Genomic DNA, 22,830 nt, shown 5'->3' on the forward strand with positions numbered 1-22,830 from the left:
CTTTACTTCCACCTTTGTATCTCTACCATCCTGTAGGTGCCCTCAGTGTAAGGTAGCTATATTCCCAGGGCTAGATCATATGTTGAAAAATGGACAGGAAGTCTGGTAACTGAGTGTATCTTAAACCCTGTATACACTGGTATTTTGCCTGCATCTGTGGACGTCTCAAACCATATTGACCTTGGCTTTTGCAAAAGAGCATACAAATGCTAACCGTAAGTAATACTAGGATTAAGAAATCTGCAGGCTCAGAGAGCTCAACCACTGAGGAAAGTGAAATATTAAAATCATCTGAAAGTTTTTAGGAACAGAGGAAGGGAGTTAAATAGTATAGGTCTTGGGGTATATATGTAGTGTAACAATAATATTTTTCACTTGTATAGTGGCTTCCATCTGAGGATCTCAATGTACATGCTTTATAAACAACAAGTAAATTAGCTTTACAACACCTCTGTAAGGCAGGTAAATACTATTATCTCTATTATACAGCTAAAGAAATTGAGACACAGCAATTGAGACAAGCTTAAAATCCAAGTCTCCTGACACTCAGTTCTGGGCCTTAACCATAAGACAATTCATTATTCTTCTCTCCAGAGGCAAAATGTTGGTATTGCTATTTGTCAAGGGAAGGTGAACTAGACACTAGTCTCCAGTTGAGTAGGTAACACACATACAGTATAATGAATAGGTGGTGCATACATTCATATGTTGAACATGTTACAGTGTGATGGTAATATGTAGTTCCAGTTGTCATATGTAAACGGACTGTCTTATAATTTTGAGTGAATGATTAGCAGGGATATGAAGGCAAACTTCAGGTTGTTTGAGGTACCATATTTCCATACTTTCCAGTATTTTCAGTGGGAAGAACTAAGTGTAACTGAATTTCCTGGCTTTCAGATAACTGTGTTTCTTAAAACTACAACATTACATTATGTTTCTTTCTCAAGTTATTCAGGGCTTAACAAACATTGTGTTTTGGAATTTCCTTTGGTGTTGTGTCTTTTTCCTTCAAAGAATAGCTGAATGACACCACACTGTGCATTTTTAGGTTGGAAGATCATCACTAGCAGAACCAAAGCTTAAAAGCAATGGCTAGTTCAAAGATTGCCACCTTTCAGCTAGCTAAACAACTGATATAAGTGCCACATCCATTTTGGACTGGATCCATTGGACTGGGGAAAGAGAGATGTGGGTGGCAGAGGGAGGAATGTGAAAATGTAAAGTGTTTGAGCATGCTGTGTGATGGGTACCTTTGCTAATAAGACAGAGAATATTGGAAAGGACAGGTGTGTTTCCCCTTCGCCCAATAACCTTTTATTGTAGAGCACTAGTTTCACTAACTCAGGTTTATTGAGACTTATGCTCTACTTGTTCCTTTCACATCTATGTGGCCTCTGCTGTTCTGCACACAGTAATAATGTGGTGGATGAGGAGAATTTCAGTTATGTTTCTTTTTGAAAAATCCACATACTAAATTGCCCGAAGCTCAGTTTTACTGACCTTGAAGATAGAGGAGTAAGATAACCCTGCCCAGATTTGAACCTGTGACTCTAGGAAAATTAAATATTCAAATCAGATGTTTATATCACTAAGACAAATCCTTCAGCAGAGCATGAATATTCCATTATAACTTCTCACATTTTGTTTCTAAACCTGCCTTTCTTTCAGGAAAAAATACTACCAAACATCCATTCCCTTAATTCTTCCCATTCCATCTCACTTTATGTATTCTTAAGAGTCTCCCAGTCTCCCACCCACTCCTGACTATGTAGAAAGCATCCCACAGAAACAAAATGAATTTCCTGTAGTAGTTTACTAGAGAAGGACTAGACTGGGAGTCAGGAGTCTTTGGTTCTAAACCAGCTTTTATAATTGCTTGCTATGTGACCTTGGACAGGTCTGTTAAACTTTCTGAATCCCGTAAAACGGGTAATATATATATATATATATACACTACAGGAATGTTGTGGCTGAGATGCTTTTGGCACAATAGTGTGGCTGTAAATGGGGTTGTTCTGGTTTTCAGCATAATTGTGAGGTTCATTGTCTGGCCCACTGAAGTGCTATATACTGAACATGCACAATATTGTTAAGATGAGAATAAAACATGCACAATATTGTTAAGATGAGAATAAAATATAGGAATTTTTGACTCCCAGTCTTGTAATGTGCTAAATCATATGACCTCAGGAGAGTTAGGGATACCATCACCACTTTCTTCAAGAAAATATTTGTACTGTACCAATGAATTCAGAGGAAGAGGAGGACATAAGTTGTCCTTGTAGTATTTACATTTTTAACACTAGACAGTTCTTTGCTGAACTTTCTGTCAGACTCTTGGCAAATCTTACAACGTTTAGTGAATCTTAAGTCTGCAGCAGCCTGATAGAATGTTTGATGCTCCTAATTCAGCAACAAATAGCTTAAAAAAAAAAAGCAGGGTTTTTTTTTTAAATCATAGACCTTCAAAAACTTGTGGAAACCAATTTGAAGTTTTTATGTCAAGCTACCTCTGAGATATTTCATGACAAAATAGCATGAAGTCCCAAATATAAGCCATATCTACTTTTCCCAACTTCCATATCTGAGAAATGGCTTGTCCAATTTACCTTACTTTTGGCACCAAAAAGAAGAATAAAAAAGTTCTTCTTCGAGTGATTGCTCATATCCATTCCAGTTAGGTGTGCGCACTGTGCGTGCACGTTCGTCGGAAACTTTTTACCCTGGCAACTCCAGTGGGCCGGCAGGTCGGCCCCTAGAGTGGCGCCACCATGGCGCCTGATATATACCCCTGCTGGCCCACCCGCTCCTCAGTTCCTTCTTACCGCCGTGTCGGTCGTTGGAACTGTGGAGCGCGGCATAGCTGTCCTCCACGTCCCTAGCTCTCCTTGTTCTACTGTTTATAGTTGTAGTTAGTAGTTAAGTGTAGTTAGTTAAGTAGTAATATAGTAAATAGTGTAAATAATAATTGTAAATATTTGTTAGCCGGTTTGGGCCGTAGCCCTTCCTGCCACCCGGCACCGGGCTCATGCCTGGTTCGCCGGGCTTCAAGCAATGTGCGGCCTGTAAGAAGCCGATGCCGACCAGCGACCCCCACGACGCGTGCCTAAAGTGCCTGGGGGAATCGCACATATTGGACAAGTGCCGCATTTGTAAGGCTTTTAAGCCTAGAACAAAGAAGGAGAGAGACCAGAGACTTAGGACTCTCCTCATGGAAGCGGCACTCGACCCGGCAGCTTCGCAGACCGTCACCTCGACACCGGCACCGGAAAGACTCCTCGGCACCGACCTTCCCCGGCACCGGGTACAGAAGCAAGGCCCTCGAAGTCTGCAACTCCATCCAGGCAGACTCGAGTGGAGCACCCGGCACCTACATCTGCCGCGGCGCTACCGACAGGGATCCCGTCGAGTCCGGTCCCGCCGAGCTCCCCCATAAGATCTGGGGTTGAGCTATTGGTCCCATCGACGCCGGAGACCTTCGCCTTGGCACGGGACCTCATTGCCCTGACTGAGCCAACTCAGCCTCCACCCCCGGTACCTCCGGTGCGGGTGGTGTCCAGAGGCAAACCAATGATGAGAGCGCCGTCTCGGGACTCACGCTCGCAGTCCCGGCACCGCTCCCCTCGGCGGTACCGGTCGTACTCGCGGCACCGATCGGCCTCCAGACAGTCCCGGTCTGGTTCCAGCCACTGATACCGGCACCGGGTCTCTAGGAGCCATTCCCGCCGTCGATCAGCGCCCCGGTCGACCTCCCGGCACCGAGCTGGTGGCAGGTCCCGGTCCCGGTCGACCTCCCGGCACCGCGTCGGTGGCAGGTCCAGGTCCCGATCCCAGCACCGAGTCAGCGGCTGGCACCGGTCCCGATCCCAGCACCGAGTCCAAGACAGACCCCAGTCCCGATCCCGGCACCGGTATGACTCCCGGTACCGGTCCCCGGCACCGAGAACATCTTCAGCGCCAGGACGCGGAGACTCTTACCAGCCGCGATCGGCCCCTCCATGGCCTTCCAGACAGCCGTCGGTGTCGTCGCAGGCTGACAATGTATATGCGCTGGGCACTGACAGACAAGCGGCCCTTTTCCAAGACCCTCTCCAACAGGACCAGGGACCGCAGCAGTGGGGGTTCTGGACACCCTGGGCATATCACCAAGCCCAGGGCCCCCAACAGCTTCCTCCTAGGCCTGCGATGACAGAGCACAGGGCGCCGGAGGCGTCGTTGTCTCGCGCCCCCCCCCTCCTCAGACGGGGAGGACGGGTCAAAACAACAAGACCCTGAGCTCCCTCCGGAGTCAGAGGCGAGGGCTGAGGCAGACCCCCCGCTGGACACTCTCTTGCCGGGGGTCTCCTCATCGTCTTCTCCCGATGAGGCGGTGGCAGGCACTTCTTCCAATAGCCCTCCTCCGCTAGATCTCAGGGCACATCAGGACCTCCTCAAGCGCGTAGCACAGAACTTGAGCCTGCAAGCTGAGGAGGTCTCTGAGATCGAGGATCCGGTCGTCAGCATCCTCTCCTCCGATGCTCCCACTAGGGTCGCCCTGCCCTTTATTCGGACGATCCAGGCCAACGCCAATATGATCTGGCAATCGCCGGCCTCCATCCCCCCTACTGCACGGGGCGTCAAAAGGAAGTACATGGCCCCCTCCAAGGGCTATGAGTACCTCCATGTTCACCCGACACCATGCTCCCTCGTGGTACAGTCGGTGAACGAGAGGGAACGTCATGGGCAGGAAGCCCCAGCCCCCAAATCCAAGGAGGCCAGGCGTATGGACCTCCTCGGCCGCAAGGTCTAGTGGGCGGGGGCCCTTCAGCTCAGGGTTTCCAACCAGCAAGCCCTTCTTAGCCGCTACGCCTTTAACTCTTGGGTGGCAGCGGATAAGTTCAAAGAGCTGTTGCCACAGGAGGGGCGTCAAGAATTTGCGGCGATTCTTGACGAGGGCAAGAAGGTCGCAAGAACCTCGTTGCAGGCCTCCTTGGACGCTGCAGACTCGACTGCCCGTACCCTCGCCTCGGGGGTGACGATGCGCCGCATCTCCTGGCTTCAGGTTTCTGGCCTTCCACCGGAGCTCCAATACACCATCCAGGACCTCCCGTTCGAAGGCCAGGGCCTGTTCTCGGAGAAAACAGACCCCAGACTGAAAAGTCTCAAGGACAATCGGGTCATTATGCGCTCCCTTGGGATGCACACGCCTGGGACGCAACGCAGACCCTTCTGGCCGCAACAACAGCAGCAGCGCCGGCCGTACCCCCAGTTCCGCCAGCGGCAGGACCTTAATAGGCGCCACGGCAGAAATGGCAGGCGCAGGCAGTCGGGGAATCAAGGGAGGCAAAACCAAAGCTCCTCTAAAGCCCCACCTGGACCCAAACCTTCGTTTTGAAGGTGCGCCCGAGGGCGTAGTACCAGTGTCCCCCATGGATCCTTCCCCCCCGTTTTCCAACCGCCTTTCGTTTTTCCTCCAGGCGTGGACCCAAATAACATCCGATCGCTGGGTCTTACGCACGGTGCAGACAGGATACCGTCTGCAGTTTATATCTTTTCCTCCCTCCCGCCCCCCACCCTCGTCCCTCTTCAGGGACCCCTCTCACGAGCAATTTCTCCGCCAGGAGGTGCAGACACTCCTCGACAAAGGAGCTATAGAGGCGGTTCCGGAGAACGAGAGGGGCAAGGGGTTTTATTCCCGCTGCTTTCTGATCCCCAAGGCCAAGGGAGGCCTCAGACCTATCCTCGACCTGCGAGAGCTCAACAAATATCTAGTGAAGTTGAAGTTCCGCATGGTATCCCTGGGGACCATTATCCCATCCCTGGATCCTGGAGACTAGTATGCCGCCCTCAGCATGCAGGACGCTTATTTTCATATTGCCATATGGCCACACCACAGACGTTTCCTTCGGTTCGTGGTCGACCGCCATCACTACCAATTCGCGGTCCTCCCGTTTGGCCTCTCTATGGCTCCGAGGGTATTCACAAAATGCATGGCTGTCGTTGTGGCACATCTTCGGCGCAGTCGCATTCACGAGTTCCCTTACCTCGACGATTGGCTAATTCAGGGCACGTCAGAGCTGCAGGTCCGCAGCCACGTCCGCAGGATCACTGGCCTGTTTGCTACCTTGGGCCTCATGATCAACGTGGACAAGTCCACTCTGCTCCCCTCGCAGAGGGTGGAGTTCATTGGGGCCGTCCTGGACTCCACCTTGGCCAGGGCCCTTCTACCGTTGCCCAGGTTCCAGTCCTTGTCGGCGATCGTTCAGCGCTTGCTGGCAGCCCCCCGACATTGATACGGACATGCCTAACCCTGTTAGGCCATATGGCTTTTGCACATTACCGGCCGGCAAGGCAGTCACTAGACACGCTTATCACAATCCCCCAGGAGGTGTTGGATTCCCTCAGTTGGTGGCTAGACCAGTCCGTCGTGTGTGCGGGGCTCCCATTCCACCCACCCCAGCCCTCGGTGTCCCTAACGACGGACGCCTCAGATCTCGGCTGGGGAGCCCACCTGGGAACCCTGAGGACACAGGGCCTGTGGTCCCCGCAGGAGGTGGAGCTACACATCAACATGCGGGAGTTGAGAGCGGTCCGCCTTGCTTGTCAAACGTTCTGTCACCAGCTTCGAGGTCGTTGTGTCGCGGTATTCACCGACAACACGACGACCATGTACTATATCAACAAGCAGGGCGGCACCAGATCCTCTCCCCTATGTCACGAGGCGATGCGACTCTGGGACTTTTGTATAGCCCACTCCATTCACCTCATGGCTTCCTTCCTCCCCGGAGTACGGAACACGCTGGCGGACCGCCTGAGCAGATCCTTCCTCGCGCACGAGTGGTCCCTCCGCCTGGACGTCGCCCTCTCGATCTTCCAGAGGTGGGGTTGTCCCCGCGTGGACCTCTTCGCGTCCAGGGGGAACAGGAAGTGCCAGACGTTCTGCTCCTTTCAGGGCCAGGAACCCAGGTCTATAGCAGACGCCTTCCTTATTCCGTGGACGACCCACTTGTTCTACGCATTCCCCCCGTTCCCGCTGGTCAACAAGGTCCTTCTGAAGGTGCGCAGGGACAGGGCCTGCGTGATCATGGTAGCCCCAGCGTGGCTCAGGCAACATTGGTACCCCATGTTGCTGGACCTGGCCATAGGCAACCCAGTTCCCCTGCCCCTTCACCCGGACCTGATCACCCAGGACCACGGTACTCTCTGTCACCCGGATCTCCAGTCGCTGCACCTAGCAGCGTGGCTCCTGCGTGGCTGACCAGATCCGAGTTACGCTGCTCCACCCCGGTACGTGAGGTACTCTTGGGCAGCAGGAAGCCTTCCACTAGAGCGACGTACTCGGCCAAGTGGAAGCGTTTCTCCTGTTGGTGCACGGAGAGGGGTTTCCTCCCGATGGAAGTTTCGGTGGCCAATATTTTGGACTATATTCGGTCCCTCAAGCAACAGGGCCTGGCGATATCGTCCCTTCGGGTCAACCTGGCGGCTATCTCCACCTTTCACCCGGGTGGGGATGGCCGCTCCGTTTTCTCTCACCCGACGGTGACTAGATTCCTTAAGGGGCTGGAACGTCTATACCCTAACGTCCGACCCCCTGCCCCTACCTGGGATCTTAACCTGGTTTTGTCTCGGCTCATGGGGCCCCCCTTTGAGCCGTTAGCGACTTGCTCCCTGCTCTATCTTTCTTGGAAGACTGCCTTTTTAGTAGCCATTACCTCAGCTAGATGGGTGTCGGAACTCCGGGCTCTCACTGTAGATCCCCCGTATACGGTCTTCCATAAAGATAAGGTGCAGCTGAGACCGCACCCTGCCTTTCTCCCCAAGGTGGTCTCAGCCTTTCACGTCAAACAGGAGATCTTCCTCCCAGTTTTTTTCCCGAAGCCTCATTCTTCACGCAGGGAGCAACAACTCCAATCGCTTGATGTCCGTCGGGCTCTCGCGTTTTATGTGGAGAGGACCAAACCGTTCCGCAAATCCCCCCAGCTTTTCGTGGCAGTAGCGGACCGCATTAAGGAGCTTCCCATTTCCTCGCAGAGGTTATCCTCGTGGGTAATGTCAAATATCAGGACCTGCTATGACTTGGCTCACGTTCCTACGGGCCGTGTGACTGCGCACTCTACCAGGGCGCAGGCGTCGTCGCTGGCTTTCCTCGCCCGTGTGCCCATCCAGGAAATCTGTCGGGCAGCGACCTGGTCATCGGTCCACACCTTTGCTTCCCACTACGCCCTGGTCCAGCAGTCCAGAGAGGACGCGGGCTTCGGATCTGCAGTGCTCCATGCCGCTACTTCTCACTCCGACCCCACCGCCTAGGTATGGCTTGGGATTCACCTAACTGGAATGGATATGAGCAATCACTCGAAGAAAAGACGGTTACTCACCTTTGTAACTGTTGTTCTTCGAGATGTGTTGCTCATATCCATTCCACACCCGCCCTCCTTCCTCACTGTCGGAGTAGCCGGCAAGAAGGAACTGAGGAGCGGGTGGGCCGGCAGAGGTATATATCAGGCGCCATGGCGGTGCCACTCTAGGGGGCGACCTGCCGGCCCACTGGAGTTGCTAGGGTAAAAAGTTTCCGACGAACGTGCATGCGCGGCGCGCACACCTAACTGGAATGGATATGAGCAACACATCTCGAAGAACAACAGTTACAAAGGTGAGTAACCGTCTTTTATCTGGTCATAGACCATACATGCAAGATTTAAATGGGACATGACCTTACACAGGATTTTAGACAAGTGAGGATGGGGACAAATCAGCTTAATAAGGGGAAACTGGTTAGAACCAGACAACTACTCTGAACCTTCACAGCTCAAAGTACTCGTTGCTGAATCAGGAACATCAGAATATTCTGTCAGGCTGCTGTAGCCTTATTTGAGGAGTTGTAGACAATCAGCATATCATAGGATTGGGGCCTCTCTCAGCAACCCCATAGGGCTGTTGTGTGCATTAGCTAAAAGTTCATACAACATTCTGAAAATGTTAAGCATTTGAAATTAGTGGCACTTGAGAAGGCTCACGCCTCAGCCTTTTTACTGCAGCTTCACTGATGGGGACATATTTGACCAAGACCACACAAGATGATAGTGGCAGAACAAAGATTAAGCATTGTGGGTCCCTCCCTATCCACAGTCCACTAAACCATGCTGTCTCTCAAGTGTGAAATCTACATAACAGAAACTCATTAGTGTAAATTATTTAGTTTCTTTAATTGTATATAAGATCATGCATAAATACATTGTAAATAATGGCTTGATTGGAATTTATAGAAATACAGGTTTAGAACTGAATGTGTTTTGAAACAGTGTTATATACATATCTTGCCATTAGCTAATGGAAAATGCATAAAGAGAAGTTTGTATTTCTTGTTCTTTATTAGGATGACAAAAAATTCTATCAACTAGAACTAGTCAACAGAGAGACTAACTTCAACAAAGTGTTTAATGCAAGCCCTAATGTCGGAGTTATTAATCCACTGGTGAAGGTAGGCTCCACAGGCTTTATTGCTAAAATGGAAAAGAAATCTGTGTTAATACATAGTGTAAAAAGAGAGACAGACATGATAGTCTCTATATTTTGTCAGACATGTTCAAAACACTGAATATAGTTCATTGCTTGCCTGTATTCTATTTATTATTATTTATTTGTATTATGGTAGTAGTACTTAGGGACCCAAACTGAGATTGTGCTCCACTGTGCTGGTTACTGTGAAAACCTAGCATAAAAGATAGTCCCTGCCCTGAAAAGCTTAAAATCTAAATAAACAAGATAGACAACAGATATAAGGGGAAGGAGTAAAGTGAGCAGCGATGGTCTGAAAATGTCATGTTAGTTCCATAGAGAGACAAGGTAGGTGAGGGTAATATTATTTATTGGACCATCTTCTGTTGGTGAGAGAGACAAGCTTTCAAGTTTACACAGAGCTTTTCTTCAGGTCTGGGAAACATCGGAGTGTGGCCGCTAAATACAAGATGGAACAGATTGTTTAGCATAAGTAGTTAACCCATACTTCAGAGGACCATTCAAGGTGAAGTGGCTCATTAACACCCCTACAGTCATGGGGGTTGGTGCAAGGAAAAGCAGCTGTGAGTGGTTGTTAGTGGGTTATACATTGTTGTAATAAGCCAAAACACTGCATTTATGGAGTTAAATCAGTCTATTACCTTAACTAACCTTTTTAAGGGTTTACATCAGATCATAAAAGAACATTTCCCTGTCTCTCCTCCATATACCTTTTATCAGTGCCCTGGTCCCTCATATTTTGCAGGGCCCAGCAGTTCTGTAAAGCTCTTTTGTGAGCTAGGTCCCGCAGTACTGCTGCATTAAAATCAGTCTCACAGTAAACTCTGGAGTGCTCTGTGTGGGAAAACTCAATGTGAGAAATTTAAATAAAATGGTAGCCTGGGCCTAACAGAGATAATATCAGAACTGTGGACACCTAAACCAGATAAAGGGGAGGTCTCCACTTAAAGGAGCATGTAGAAATCTATAAACCTGCCTTAAGAATTAAAAGATTTCTAGAACTTGGATTTTGTATAATTACTTAGCAATGTTTTAGATTTTAATTATCTTATATTATATTAGTTTTCTAGTTTAAATTAAATAAAAACTTTATAAAACCATTTTCTTTAGCTCATCAGGAATAATTCTGACCTTATCTGTTTAAAAAAAAACATACTAAACTAGGCTGATGGCCTACGAACAGTGTAGAGTGCTAGCACAGAAGATATCCGTGGGTTCAGAAGCAACTTGGGAATTCATAACTAAGGGCCTGACCTAGTCTACATTGCAGTCAAGGGAAGGATGCCTACTGACTGGAGTAGAATTAGGATCAGGCCCTAAAATGTGCAGAAGTGATTTGTTGGAACGTGAACCACGGGGAAAATATTTTGGGAGATGCTTGTTTCCTCTTGGCCAGACTAAACAGCAGCATTAAAACTTATTGAAACTGAATGTACTGTAAATTCTACTTTTACTGGAATAGAGATGATGGAATAAATAATCAACAAAAAAGGAAGGTAAGACTGAGGGAGACAATCTAAAATGAAGGGGGAAATAACAGCTAATATTGCATTAATAAAATATAACTGTGATCAGTCAACAAAACAACATGAAGATTCAAGTGTCATTGGTTTGTTTTTCTTCTTCTCATGCATCTTTATTTTACTTATTCGTGTGTTTCTCTTCATAATAATAACCAAATGATCAAGATCTGGGAAGTGCTACATTCAGCATAGTGGAGATAACATTATGAAAGTATTTATGTATTTAGTTTTGATTGCATTTTACATTTTAATTAAATAAATTAGTATTTAATGGAAATCCCACATTCCCAGTACTGCTAGATATATTTTTTCCAGTTTTCCTGAAGCCACTTTACACTAGATGTGAAAAAAAAAAATCTTTGATTTCCCCTCCTCAAAATCCAGCCTCCTTCCCCCACTCCAATATTTTTCTGTGGCAGTCTTTGTTTCATTAGCCTTCTATTACAAAATGACTTGATTCAGTACTATTAATGAGGCCATGAGGTGTTTTCTCTGAACTGAATGTGCTACATTAGCAGCACTTGCAGCTGTCAACCAGGTAAGAGGCCAGAATTCAAACCTAGGTCTCTCATCTGGCAGTACAGGATATGATCAATAGAGCAATGTGGCAATCTACAGTTCAACTCTTTTCCATACCTGAACTCATCATTCCTGTTATTTCAAATGCAGTTCTGCTCTGAAGAGTGTATGTATAATATTATGACAAAGTTACAGGTGCATTTGTCTCTCAGGGACGCCATTTCAAATGTGCACAGTTTACAAGTAACCAGATTTTTTTTCTAAGTGCTTTAGGTGGGGTTGTATATGTATTTGTATGTAGTATTCGTGAGAAAAAATGAACTCAGTTTCAATTTGAAATCAAGTGGAGTATATTTATAAAGAAAACCTTTTTACTATGTAAATAGGAAGTACATGAGCCATAAGTAATGAAGAGATATTAAATATGGTACACCTCATTAGGCCATTTCTCTGTAAAAACTTTTGAGATTTGAACCTCCTATATATTTATAAGTTCTAAAGAATCAGCGAGTGGGAAATAAAGCTAGTACTGACATGGCAGATAGTAGATAATCATTCATTTTACCTGGTAATAAATTACTGATACTAAAATATTAATATTACAATAACTCTCATCTATCTCTTTGAGTCACTTGAAGTACTGTCAGATGAAGTTGAAAGATACTTCAAACTGAAAAGTTGATTTAGTTGTGCCATCTAGTGGCTAGAAATATTCTGCTTAGAGATAAAAGGTGGTGCTTTTTCCTCTTTCTGGCAAGGAACTGAAATACAGTATAGGATCAGTTATATTCTTCATAATAATGTAATAACACCCATTGATTTGGGGGTCATCAGTGCTTTAACAAAAGAATGTACCTTAATTGCAGATTTTCTAAGTTTCTGGTCAAAGACAAAAACTAATTGTTTACCAAACTGTATTTAAATGGCAAAGTGAAACCTATTGAACAGATTTATCTTTCCCGCCAATTCATTTGATTGCAGAACTCTTTCACTAATCCAGAGAATGTGTTTAAGTAGAAATGAAGGATAGCAGACTGAAGTATAATTTTGTAGAAAACTAGCTACCTCCCGATCTCCTTCCAATAAAATATCTTGCTCTATACATTCAAACCTTCAGAATAATATACATATTGACTGCTGAGCTAGGCCTGAATTCCTTAGTAAATTTGCTTAAATATTTAATTTTCCTTTGTGAATGTATGCTATTCAGCATTGTTCAAGGAATACCATAAAGGTGCAATTATAGAAATTATTCCACTTCCCTCCCAAACTTGCTTCCCATCCAAAAAAAAAGAAAGAAAGAAAAAAGCTATAAAGGAACCTTCTCATCTACCAATTTCCTCATCTGTCCTGGTGCAAGGAGCCTTCCTTACATTTGTTGTTTTTAATGCAGCAAAAGAAGAAGAATGATAAATCAACAAACAGGTTTGTGAGTGTCCCCAATCTAAGTGCTCTGGAATCTAGCGGAGTGGGCAATGGACATCCTAACCGCCTGGATCCCATTCCTAATTCACCCATCCACGATATTGAGTTCAACAGCAGCAAACCACTTCCACAGCCAATACCACCCAAAGAGCCCAAGACGTTTTTGAGGTGAGCACTGCCTCACCAATCCTTTTTTTTCTTAACTCATAGAAGTTTTGCATTCCTATTTAGATGAAAATCCCACTTGCTTTATTAACACTTTGAGTACAAATAATTACTGTGGCATTTTTACGCTGTTTGTAACCTCTTTACAGTATTCCTTTTTATTGTAGAGCCTGTTGAAATGTGAAATATTTTTGACCTTTTTATAAGTCTTGAACCCTCAACTTCTAAAACCTTTTAATATTTCTTAATATGATTCATGTGCTTCCAATTGTTTACATTTTATGAACAATTGTTTTAAATGTTTGTGTTATTTACTAGTTGTCCTTTGGGAATTGTTTTAAAACATAGGGATTTTTTTATTCATTATTGTGTGATGACTTTTATATGACAAAATTGCTTTCTGTGGTCCATTGATTTTTTTTGTCCTTTTCCTCATTTCTGTCAATTTTTTTCATAAACGTTAGTTTAGTACAGAAATAGGAACTATGCATGGGTGGGTGTTTTAATGCTGCCTTTCCAGTAATAAAAATTAGCATTAAAATCTCCAGGATTAGTTCTTTGAAAGGGATGGTAGAGTGAATTACACTATTAATTTAACAAATGAATGAAGAGGGAAGACTCAGGTCTTTAGGCTCTCAGTGCCTGGACCCTGAGTGCACTGCAGAAGTGGTGTTCTCTATCTGCAGTTGGAATTGCTTGCTGTCCTGTTCCTACAACACACTTTATTTGCAAATCAAAGCAATGGCATAAGTGTCAGATGCACAAGCAGTTGTTTCCCTTCCCTTATGATTTACATGGGTAATGCCACAATTCTGACAAGTGTTAAAAGTAGAAGTGGGAAATTATGGAATTGAAAATAAAGTAGTAGTAAAATTCTGTTTCAAGAAAATATACTTTTGTTAAATACATTGTGTTGCTTATTTTTCCCCTGTGCATGTGATATGCATGTGTCTGCTCAGACGTCAGTAACATGCATGTGCATGAATTCATGGATTGTGATACTGGAGTTTCCATTGCAAATTGTTTCGTGCCTTGTATTACCCCAGTAAAACGGTAGGATTATTTTGTTCTTAATTTTTGTTGACCAAAGAATTTTGATCTAGCATTAAAATTAAATACATTTTTCTTACTAATTCAGTAGAATTATTAACATGTTTGAAGGGGGGAGGAAACTTGTTTGTCATGCACCAATTTCCTTGTTCCTAGTATATAATTAATGTCTTTTAAATTGTGTGCATGAAATGATATAAATAATATTTCAGTTTGATTTATGTAAAATATTAGAATATATGTATTTTTGTTTAATTACTGACTAGTCTTTGTTAAGCACATGTCTTTTAAGAATGTGATGCTTGCATCATACTTCTGAAAACTATCTTAACTAGAGGAAAAGGATGCTAAAAGAGGACCCTCCAAAGTTCCCCCCCAACAAAAAATTTTTATCCAAAAAAACAATTAACTGTATGATTTTAATTAATATTATCTCCAAATATTTTTCCACCTTACGATGTGGCTTCTTAATTTGTCTGTGCTGCTGATGCTCTCCAATCGAGTGGATGATCACAGATATTGCGGAGGGACATTAAACTACAGTATATACTACACTATGTGATATTTGATTTATGAAAAGATATTTAGATCATTTGTGTTCCATATTGTATTCTCTGTGCTTTTTCCAGACATTTTGCACTCTTTATTTTTGTCATGGGTTAAATTTTTTTTTTCTTTTTATGAATTTAGCCCTCCTCAGACTGAAGCTTCACCCGATCCACAGCGCCAGGAATGGTTTGCCCGATACTTCACATTCTGAGAGAGAAATGTTTTTTGTGGCATAGCGTGGTGTGGATTGTTTATAAGAGCATGTCTTTAAGTAAATCCTATGTGAACAAGGATTTAGTTAGTTTCCTGTACTATGTCAAACACTGTGAATGAGAGAGTATTTGTCTGAGTTGAAAATGCACTGTATTTCATGTGGTATTTGTTGGAATCACTTGACATGATTCTATATAATGTGCGTAATTATATCAATTATTTTTATTTAAAATGGAAGAGTCTTTAAACTTTGTAATTATTACATAATAAATTTTGGTAGAACAAACATAAGGCTTTCCCCATTTTTCTTATAAATATATGTTTTCTTTGGTTGCAGGAAGGCTCCCCCTCCTCCCAAAGCAATGTACTGCATGGTTATAATAAATCAAAATAATCTTTCAATGATAAATAAAATAAAATAAAAAATATCAGACTAGGCAAGGTATGTTTAATTCATCCCAAATTTATTTTTATTTGTAGCACTTTAAAAATTGTCCTCTTACTTACATTTAAAGTGGTGAAGACGAAATAAATCAGACATAGTTTAGCTGCTAGCCTTCAAAACTGAGTGACTTTGACAAGACCATAAAAAAAATTTAGGGCATTTTCTTTTTTGCTAACTTCTTACCTACTGCTCATTAGACCCTGCACTCTAGAAATAACCAGTACATTTGATGTTGAGTTTCACCAGAACCTGCCTTCATGAATTACCTGTTTATTTTTTGAATATCTACAAAGAAAAATGATCTTTGGAACATTTGGGATACTAAACTAAGTATCACTGGGTAAACCAAGAATCATAAAGGAAATCTGCATTTTGAGGACATCCTCCTTCAGGCGGAATAAAGGCTTTAAAAGTAACCGTATGCACACAATCGTATGCACATCTTTTATAAAAGCTCAAGTGTATTCAATTGTCTACATAAAGGGAGTTTCCTTTTTACCTTTTGACATGAATTCATGGACTACTTGGCTTTTTCAGGTAGTAAGCCTGATTCTCTAGTCTGTTACGCCAGTGCAACACCAGTGTTACTTCATTGCCAGACAACTGCTATAACAGATTGGAGAATCAGGCCTACTGTCTTTATTATTTATATTTTTGATAATTCAAAGATTACCACAAAGTAATTAACACTGGTAGTCTCAGGGAGAAAAATATCTTTGTTTTATGAATGTATTTTAAATCTGAAACTCTCCTTAGAAACAGTAAAGGACTATTTTGATTTATTATTTAAATAAGGTTTTAATCGGCAAATACAAAAGCACATAGATCTTCATTATTTCTTCTGAAGCCCTGACTATATCCTATTTCCCTTTATATACAAATATCTAGTAAAAGATACTCTCATTAATTATAAGTTTTATATGTAGTTTATATATAAATGAACAATTTGTATGTTTTCATATAAAATATTCTAAATGAAATTTTTGAACACGTATCTTCTATAACTCATCTTGAAAACTTCACTGAAAGCCATGCTCTGGTGATGCTGCCATAGTGTAAAGTAAACAGCAGATTCTGTGTAGTAGGTGGACTCATCTGTAGGTATATGCAACTTTTTAATTTTAAAAGAAAGCCATATTGGGCCAAAATGTTAGATTTCTTGGCTGTTACCTGAAATAAAACACACTAGATCATTTTGCTATAACATTCTGAAGTGAGTGTTGTATTTTTTCTTCTCTGCCTTGCCAGTGTTATTAAAAGGACACTGCTTCTTTGCCGACTCAGTACCTCATTGATTAGGGCGTTAAGTTGCATAATCGTACATTTTTGCTTATGGAATTTATAGATATAAACTATAAATAAAACCAACTAAACTCCACTTCAGATTTTCCTGTTCATGCATTTTTTGCTCTCTTTAGTAAATGGTGTATTGGTAGCCTCTGCCATTGTGCATTAGCTTTCCAGTGGTGAGGAGAACAAACTCAAGAAACCATCAGTTCCAGAGTCTTTTAAGGTCAGCAGCTTTCCAACTGACAAACAAGTGTGTCCTGACAAAACCAGTCAAATCCCAAAGAACCCAGGAAAACTGAAAAGTTTCTGCCAAATGGTATCCAGAATGCTTGATGCAAACTTTATTCCACATTATTTTAACTGTCAAGCTTGCATGTTAGATTCACATAGGAATCTGCATTACCAGATTAGATCATTGTTCCATCTAGACTTCTTTCCTACTTCTTTCAGTTTGTGATGCTTTAGAGAGAGAAAAAAAAATCCTTAATGCCGCTGGCTAAGAGCCCAGTCCTGCAAACCCTTTCTCTCACATGTAGTCTTTCCTCACATAGCCTTCTCATCCTCATATTAGTTCCATAGGAATAGTCTTATGAGGGACTGGGCAAATTCCTTCTTAGCTCTCATGAGTGACATTTTAGCATTCTGATGCATGAGATTAGTTTATCTATATCATTGTCCAAATATAAATATCATTAATGGTAATACAATTGACTATCCCTTTTGTTGTTACAAGTTTATCAAGAACATTTGGGGTTGTTATGTATCAACATTAAATATTCAAATAAATTAACAAGTAGTAAAGTACACAGGCAAACTCAAAGAGACACTTTAACACTTATATGCTTGGTCAAAAGCATAGCAAAACTATGGTTTAGTCAATATTACACTTCTCCAGAGACAGTAGCATGATAAGGGAATAAAGTTCAGTGATGAACTGCATTTGACATAATGGCAAAATGCAAAAAAATCCCATGAACAATCATAAGGTTGTCTTAAAATTCAGCTACAGGGCCACATTCTCTTCTTGAAGCTGGACCCTTTTTTCATTTTGTGTTACAAAAGGGCTGGAAAACTGGTGGATATCCCCAGTTGGCAGAAAACTGTTTTAGTTGAGTCTTCCATCAGCCTCCTTGTAACCTCCCAGTAAAGGGGACATGGGAGTCTGGGTCATGGCAGCTCTGGTCAGCACTGCCAACCGGGCCATTAAAAGTCCCATCATTGGTGTTGCCTGGCTAAGGCAGGCTAGTCCCTACCTGTTCTGACACCGTGCTGCACCCCGGAAGTGGCCAGCAGCAGATCTGGCTCCTAGGCAGGGGAAGGCGGCAGCATGGGACTCCGTGCACTGCCCCCACCAGAGCACCAGCTCCACGCTCCCATTGGCCAGGAACCATGGCCAATGGGAGGGTGGGGGCAGTGCCTGTGGGTGAGAGCCACTTAGAGCCGCTTGTGTGCTTCCATCTAGGAGCCAGACCTCCTGCTGGCTGCTTCCGTGCACAGCGCGGTCTGCGGTACCAGGACAGGCAGGCAGCCTGCCTTAGCACCCCCACTGCGCCACTGACCAGGAGCTACCCAAGGTAAGCCTGTGCTCCAACTCCACACCCCAATCCCCTGCCCCAGCCCTGAGCCCCCCCCCAAACATGAAGCCCATTCCTGCACCCCAAACCCTTCATCCCCAGCCCCACGCCAGAGCCTGCACCCCCAGCCCTGATCCCCTCCACCCCAACCCCCTGCCCCAGCCCTAAACCACACCCCCCCTCGCACTCCAAATCCCTCATCCCCAGAGCCTTGACACCTATCTCGCACTCCAACCCTCTGCCCTAACCCAGAGCCCCCTCCCACACCCTGAACTCCTCATTCCTGGCCCTACCCCACAGCCCTCACTCCAACACTCTGCCCCAGCCCTGAGCCCCTCCCACACCCCAAATCCCTCATCCCCAGCTCCGTTGGGTCATGGGCATCAACAATTTTCTTCAACTGGATTGCCAGAAAAAAAAGTTTGTAAACCACTGCTCTATTCTCCACCTGGGGGCCATAGCCAGCTGGTGTACTTTAAAATATCTCCAAGGCTGTTCAAATTATGCTGGGCCCAGGGCTGACACAGAACAGGCCCTGGAATTAGCTGACTACTTTCCCCCATATCCTTTAAGATACCCTTAGCAGATATTGGACATAGCTGAGAATTTGTCCACAGTTCAGTATTTGCTGACTCGTAGTGGTAACAGATTCCACAAATTGATTAGATATGCTGTATAAAGAAATATTTTTGTGTCCTATATTTACTAATTTAATTTTTTTTTTATTTTTTTCATTGAGAAAAATTGATTATCCACACAGTTGCCAGAGGTCTGTTTTGACTGTTTAAACTTGAAGACTGATGGAACCAGAGTGCTACCAGAGTCCTCAAAGGAAGTTTTGGTTCAACTAACTGATGACTGTGGGATTTTGACTTACAGGGTGTACTGCAAAGCTCATTTGTTAACAAATGCAACTGAAGAGATTGGAGCTTGATGGGATAATTGTTGATGGGGGATGCAGGTTTGGTGAGAAAGTTTTGCGGGAGCTTTTGCTTAGGGTTGCTGTTGGTTTTGTTGTATTGTTGTTTTTCAAAATGTCAAAAGTATCCAGAATAGTAGCTGGACACCACCTTATCTGTTACTTATAAATAATAATAATAAATTGATAAGTGTAGGATAATCAAACCTGTTTTTCTTTATAGGAGCTGTTGATTTGCCTCCCATTAGGTTATATCTACTCAAGCATTATATTATTACTCTTTCCTTAATCAAACTCTCAATCAGTTTTCCTAGGATTTCGGTTAACTACTTTTTTAAAGTTTGGCACTGCAATAATTCCTGTTTTATTTGAAGATATTTGCAGACAAAAGCTTTAAAATGGAGTTCAGGTTCAGAGGAAATTAAAAACAACTCTCTCCTTCTCTGAAAGACAAAACATTCACTGACTGATGTTTTTTTCTCCAAACCACAAAAAACAAAGTTTGGAAATCAAAGCATCACTTTAATTTAAAAAAAAAAAAAAGGTGCATTTGCAGGGCCTGATCTGCATAAGTGCTTGTGTAATTATATGCACAAATGTGCATAACAAATTTGCCTTTCAATTTACTGTGATTATGCATACACAAAGCCATTTGTGCACTTTACGTTAACTGCATGCACAAATTAGGCAACTGCACACACACTTGTGCATGCACAACTAAGCATGTTGATTTTTGAAAATCAGGTAACCAGTGTCACCCCTGCAGCCTTAATTCTGTCTCTGTATCACCATCTTTTCAATGTGAACTTAGGAACAATAGAATCCTTAAAAAGTACAAGGTTTTATATTACCAGTAAATCCTGAAATTAAAAAAGTCTCTTAGCAGGCATTTTAATCTGAATTTTAGTTGTTATACACTGTTATATCATTTATGTATACAGAACTCAAAATGTATTAGGGCTTTACACAACAAATAAATACTTGGCAAAGGCCCTTCTCCAAAGAGTTTTCAACCTAATATTACATGTGACGTAATAGAAGAGGCAGTAGTAAGGCGGGACAACTTTACTGGAATGTCTTACACTCCAGTCTTGCACTGAGCTCCACCCAGGTGCATGCCTGAGCTCACCTGGAGTATCAATTAGTCTCACAGAAAAGTTGGTACTGGGCCTATCACCATGACAATTTGGTGGTTATTTGCAGAATTGAACACAACATAGAAAGCTACTCACAACAAGGGGGAGCGTGTCATAAACAGATAGCTAAGGGTTAACGTTCTTTTACCTGGAAAGGAGTAACCTGAAACACCTGACCAGAGGACCAATCAGGAAACAAGACTTTTTCAAATCTGGGTGGAGGGAAGTTTGGGTGTGAGTTCTTTGTTCTTTGTCTTGTGTCTGTCTCTCTCGGCTATGAGAGGATTTCTGTCTCCTGTTTTCTAATCTTCTGTTTCCCAGTTGTAAGTACAAAAGATAAGAGTGATTTATATGTTTTTTTTATTTTGTATTTACATGTGTGTAGTTGCTGAAGTGTTTTGAATTGTGTTCTTTTGAATAAGGCTGTTTATTCATATTTCTTTTAAGCAATTGACCCTGTATTTGTCACCTTAATACAGAGAGACCATTTTTATGTATTTTTCTTTCTTTTTACATAAAGCTTTCTTTTTAAGACCTGTTGGAGTTTTTCTTTAGTGGGGAACTCCAGGGAACTGAGTCTGTGCTCACCAGGGAATTGGTGGGAGGAAGAAGTCAGGGGGAAATCTGTGTGTGTTAGATTTACTAGCCTGACTTTGCATTCCCTCTGGGTGAAGGAGGGGGGGTGGGGGAGAGATTGGCTCTCTCTCCTTGTGTTTCCAGGACTGGAAATAGAGAGGGTGGAGTCCCTCTGTTTAGATTCACGGAGCTTGCTTCTGTGTACCTCTCCAGGAACCCAGGGAGGGAACACCTAGAAGGGAGAAGGGAAGGGAAATGGTTTATTCCCCTTTGTTGTGAGACTCAAGGAATTTGGGTCTTGGGGTCCCTAGGGAAGGTTTTTGGGGGGACCAGAGTGCCCCAAAACACTCTAATTTTTTGGGTGGTGGCAGCTTTACCAGGTCCAAGCTGGTAACTAAGCTTGGAGGTTTTCATGCTAACCCCCACATTTTGGACGCTAAGGTCCAAATCTGGGAATAGGTTATGACAGAGCGTTAATACAATTAAAAACATTTCTGTCGGAAATATTTGTATCTATGTTGATAGGAAACAAACATATCAACCAAAAGCTAAGGCAATAACTAATAGGTCTAGCATCGTTCTCTAAAGCTCACTAAAATCTGACTCTATTCCTAAGGTGAAAGCTCATGGAGATAACTGGGTTGGATTGTCCTGATAAAATGAGTATAGAATTGGAATAGAGAGCTGATATTTAGGCTGTTGTTAGTGGATAGTACTACTGTTTGTATTAAGTATTTTCCCCTCCCCACTTTCTTCCTGCCCTTAACTATGAAGGCTGAGAGTCAGATATACCAAGCAAAAATGAAGAGCGAGCCTTATTTATGCCCTACTTGGGGGATGAGAACCTATTTTCCAGTCTCAGTTGTAGGGACTGGATTGAGCTGAGTTGGTTGGAACCTTCCTTTTATGTTTGAGGGTGAGATTCACGCAGTGGAGGATTGGAAACTGCCCTATGGATGGCCCAGGCGTCTGCATGGCTAGTACGGAAAGGGAGACGTCAGTGAGGTCTATGGTGAGATATTTTGTTTACCTATTTCCGTAGCATATGGCTGGAATGTAACTGGTTAGTATCTCCATCCTATTAAGGTCTTTAGAGACTATGTAAATTGGGTTGAGGAAATTATCAGTGAAGGTGAGTATTGTATATGATGGGAAACCAATGAAGTTGACTGGTAGGGATGGTACGTGAAATTTTCTTCAATAATCCCTTCTCTAGATCCCATGAGTTGGGTCACCACTCTCAACTTGCAAGATGCTTACTACCATGTGTTTATTCATCCTGCTTACCGAAAGCATCTGCATTTTATTACCTTTATTAGCAGTTTAGAGTCCTACCATTTGGCCTGTGAACACTTCCAAGGATTTTTACTATTTGTCTTTCGGTGGTAGCAACTTATCTGAAGTGATGAGTAATAAAAGGCCACTCACTGCAGCAAGTCACAAAGGACATTCAAACATTATCCTGGGTAGGCCTGAGGACTAGCTGAGACAAATCTACTCTCATCCCTGTTCAATCAGTAAAGATTAGGAAGCAATACTGGAATATTGGAATCCACATCAGCATACCATCCCCAAAGAAAGTTTGGCACAATGTCATCTCATTTCCAACCTTCATTCTCAGCTAAGAATTTCAGAGAGAATCTGCCTAGGCTTGCTATGACACACAGCTGCTTGTACTTGGGTCCCCCACCTCCCTTAGGACTATGCCTTTGCCCTCTTGAAATCTGTTTACCAACTGGTTAGACACAGCATGGACTTACCTATAGTGGTCCTTCCACAAGTGCTGACATCTCTGTTTTGGTGGACAAAAACTCAAAATGTCAGCTAAGCTGTAGTGTTTCAATTGTCTTACCCTCGCCAAAGACTCTTGTTACAGATTGTTCCAGCATGACTGAAGTGCACATCTAGACAAATTTCAAACACAGAGACTGTGGTCAAGGACAGAGTC

The 22,830-nt window shown here is 43.4% G+C and overlaps 1 protein-coding gene across 6 annotated transcripts in view; it reads left to right on the forward strand.

Annotated features, from left to right (window-relative positions):
- FAM184A (family with sequence similarity 184 member A) overlaps positions 1-19,316 on the forward strand; it is a 211,234-nt gene extending 191,918 nt beyond the window's left edge. Inside the window, exons 16-19 of one of the 6 annotated variants that reach the window (XR_007773883.1) lie at positions 9,356-9,460; positions 12,934-13,133; positions 14,871-16,993; positions 18,991-19,316. Coding sequence is in view for 4 of the 6 variants with exons in the window: in XM_050949491.1 (XP_050805448.1) it covers positions 9,356-9,460; positions 12,934-13,133; positions 14,871-14,940 (375 nt within the window). In the remaining 2 variants the exon portion in view is untranslated. Of the gene's footprint in view, positions 1-9,355; positions 9,461-12,933; positions 13,134-14,089; positions 14,184-14,870; positions 18,412-18,990 lie in introns of those variants that run through there. The other 5 variants (XR_007773884.1, XM_050949491.1, XM_050949489.1 and 2 more) reach the window with 5 other exon arrangements.
- The last annotated feature ends 3,514 nt before the right edge of the window (positions 19,317-22,830 follow it).

The sequence above is a fragment of the Gopherus flavomarginatus genome, chromosome 4 (assembly GCF_025201925.1).
Source record: "Gopherus flavomarginatus isolate rGopFla2 chromosome 4, rGopFla2.mat.asm, whole genome shotgun sequence".
Taxonomy (NCBI): domain Eukaryota; kingdom Metazoa; phylum Chordata; order Testudines; family Testudinidae; genus Gopherus; species Gopherus flavomarginatus.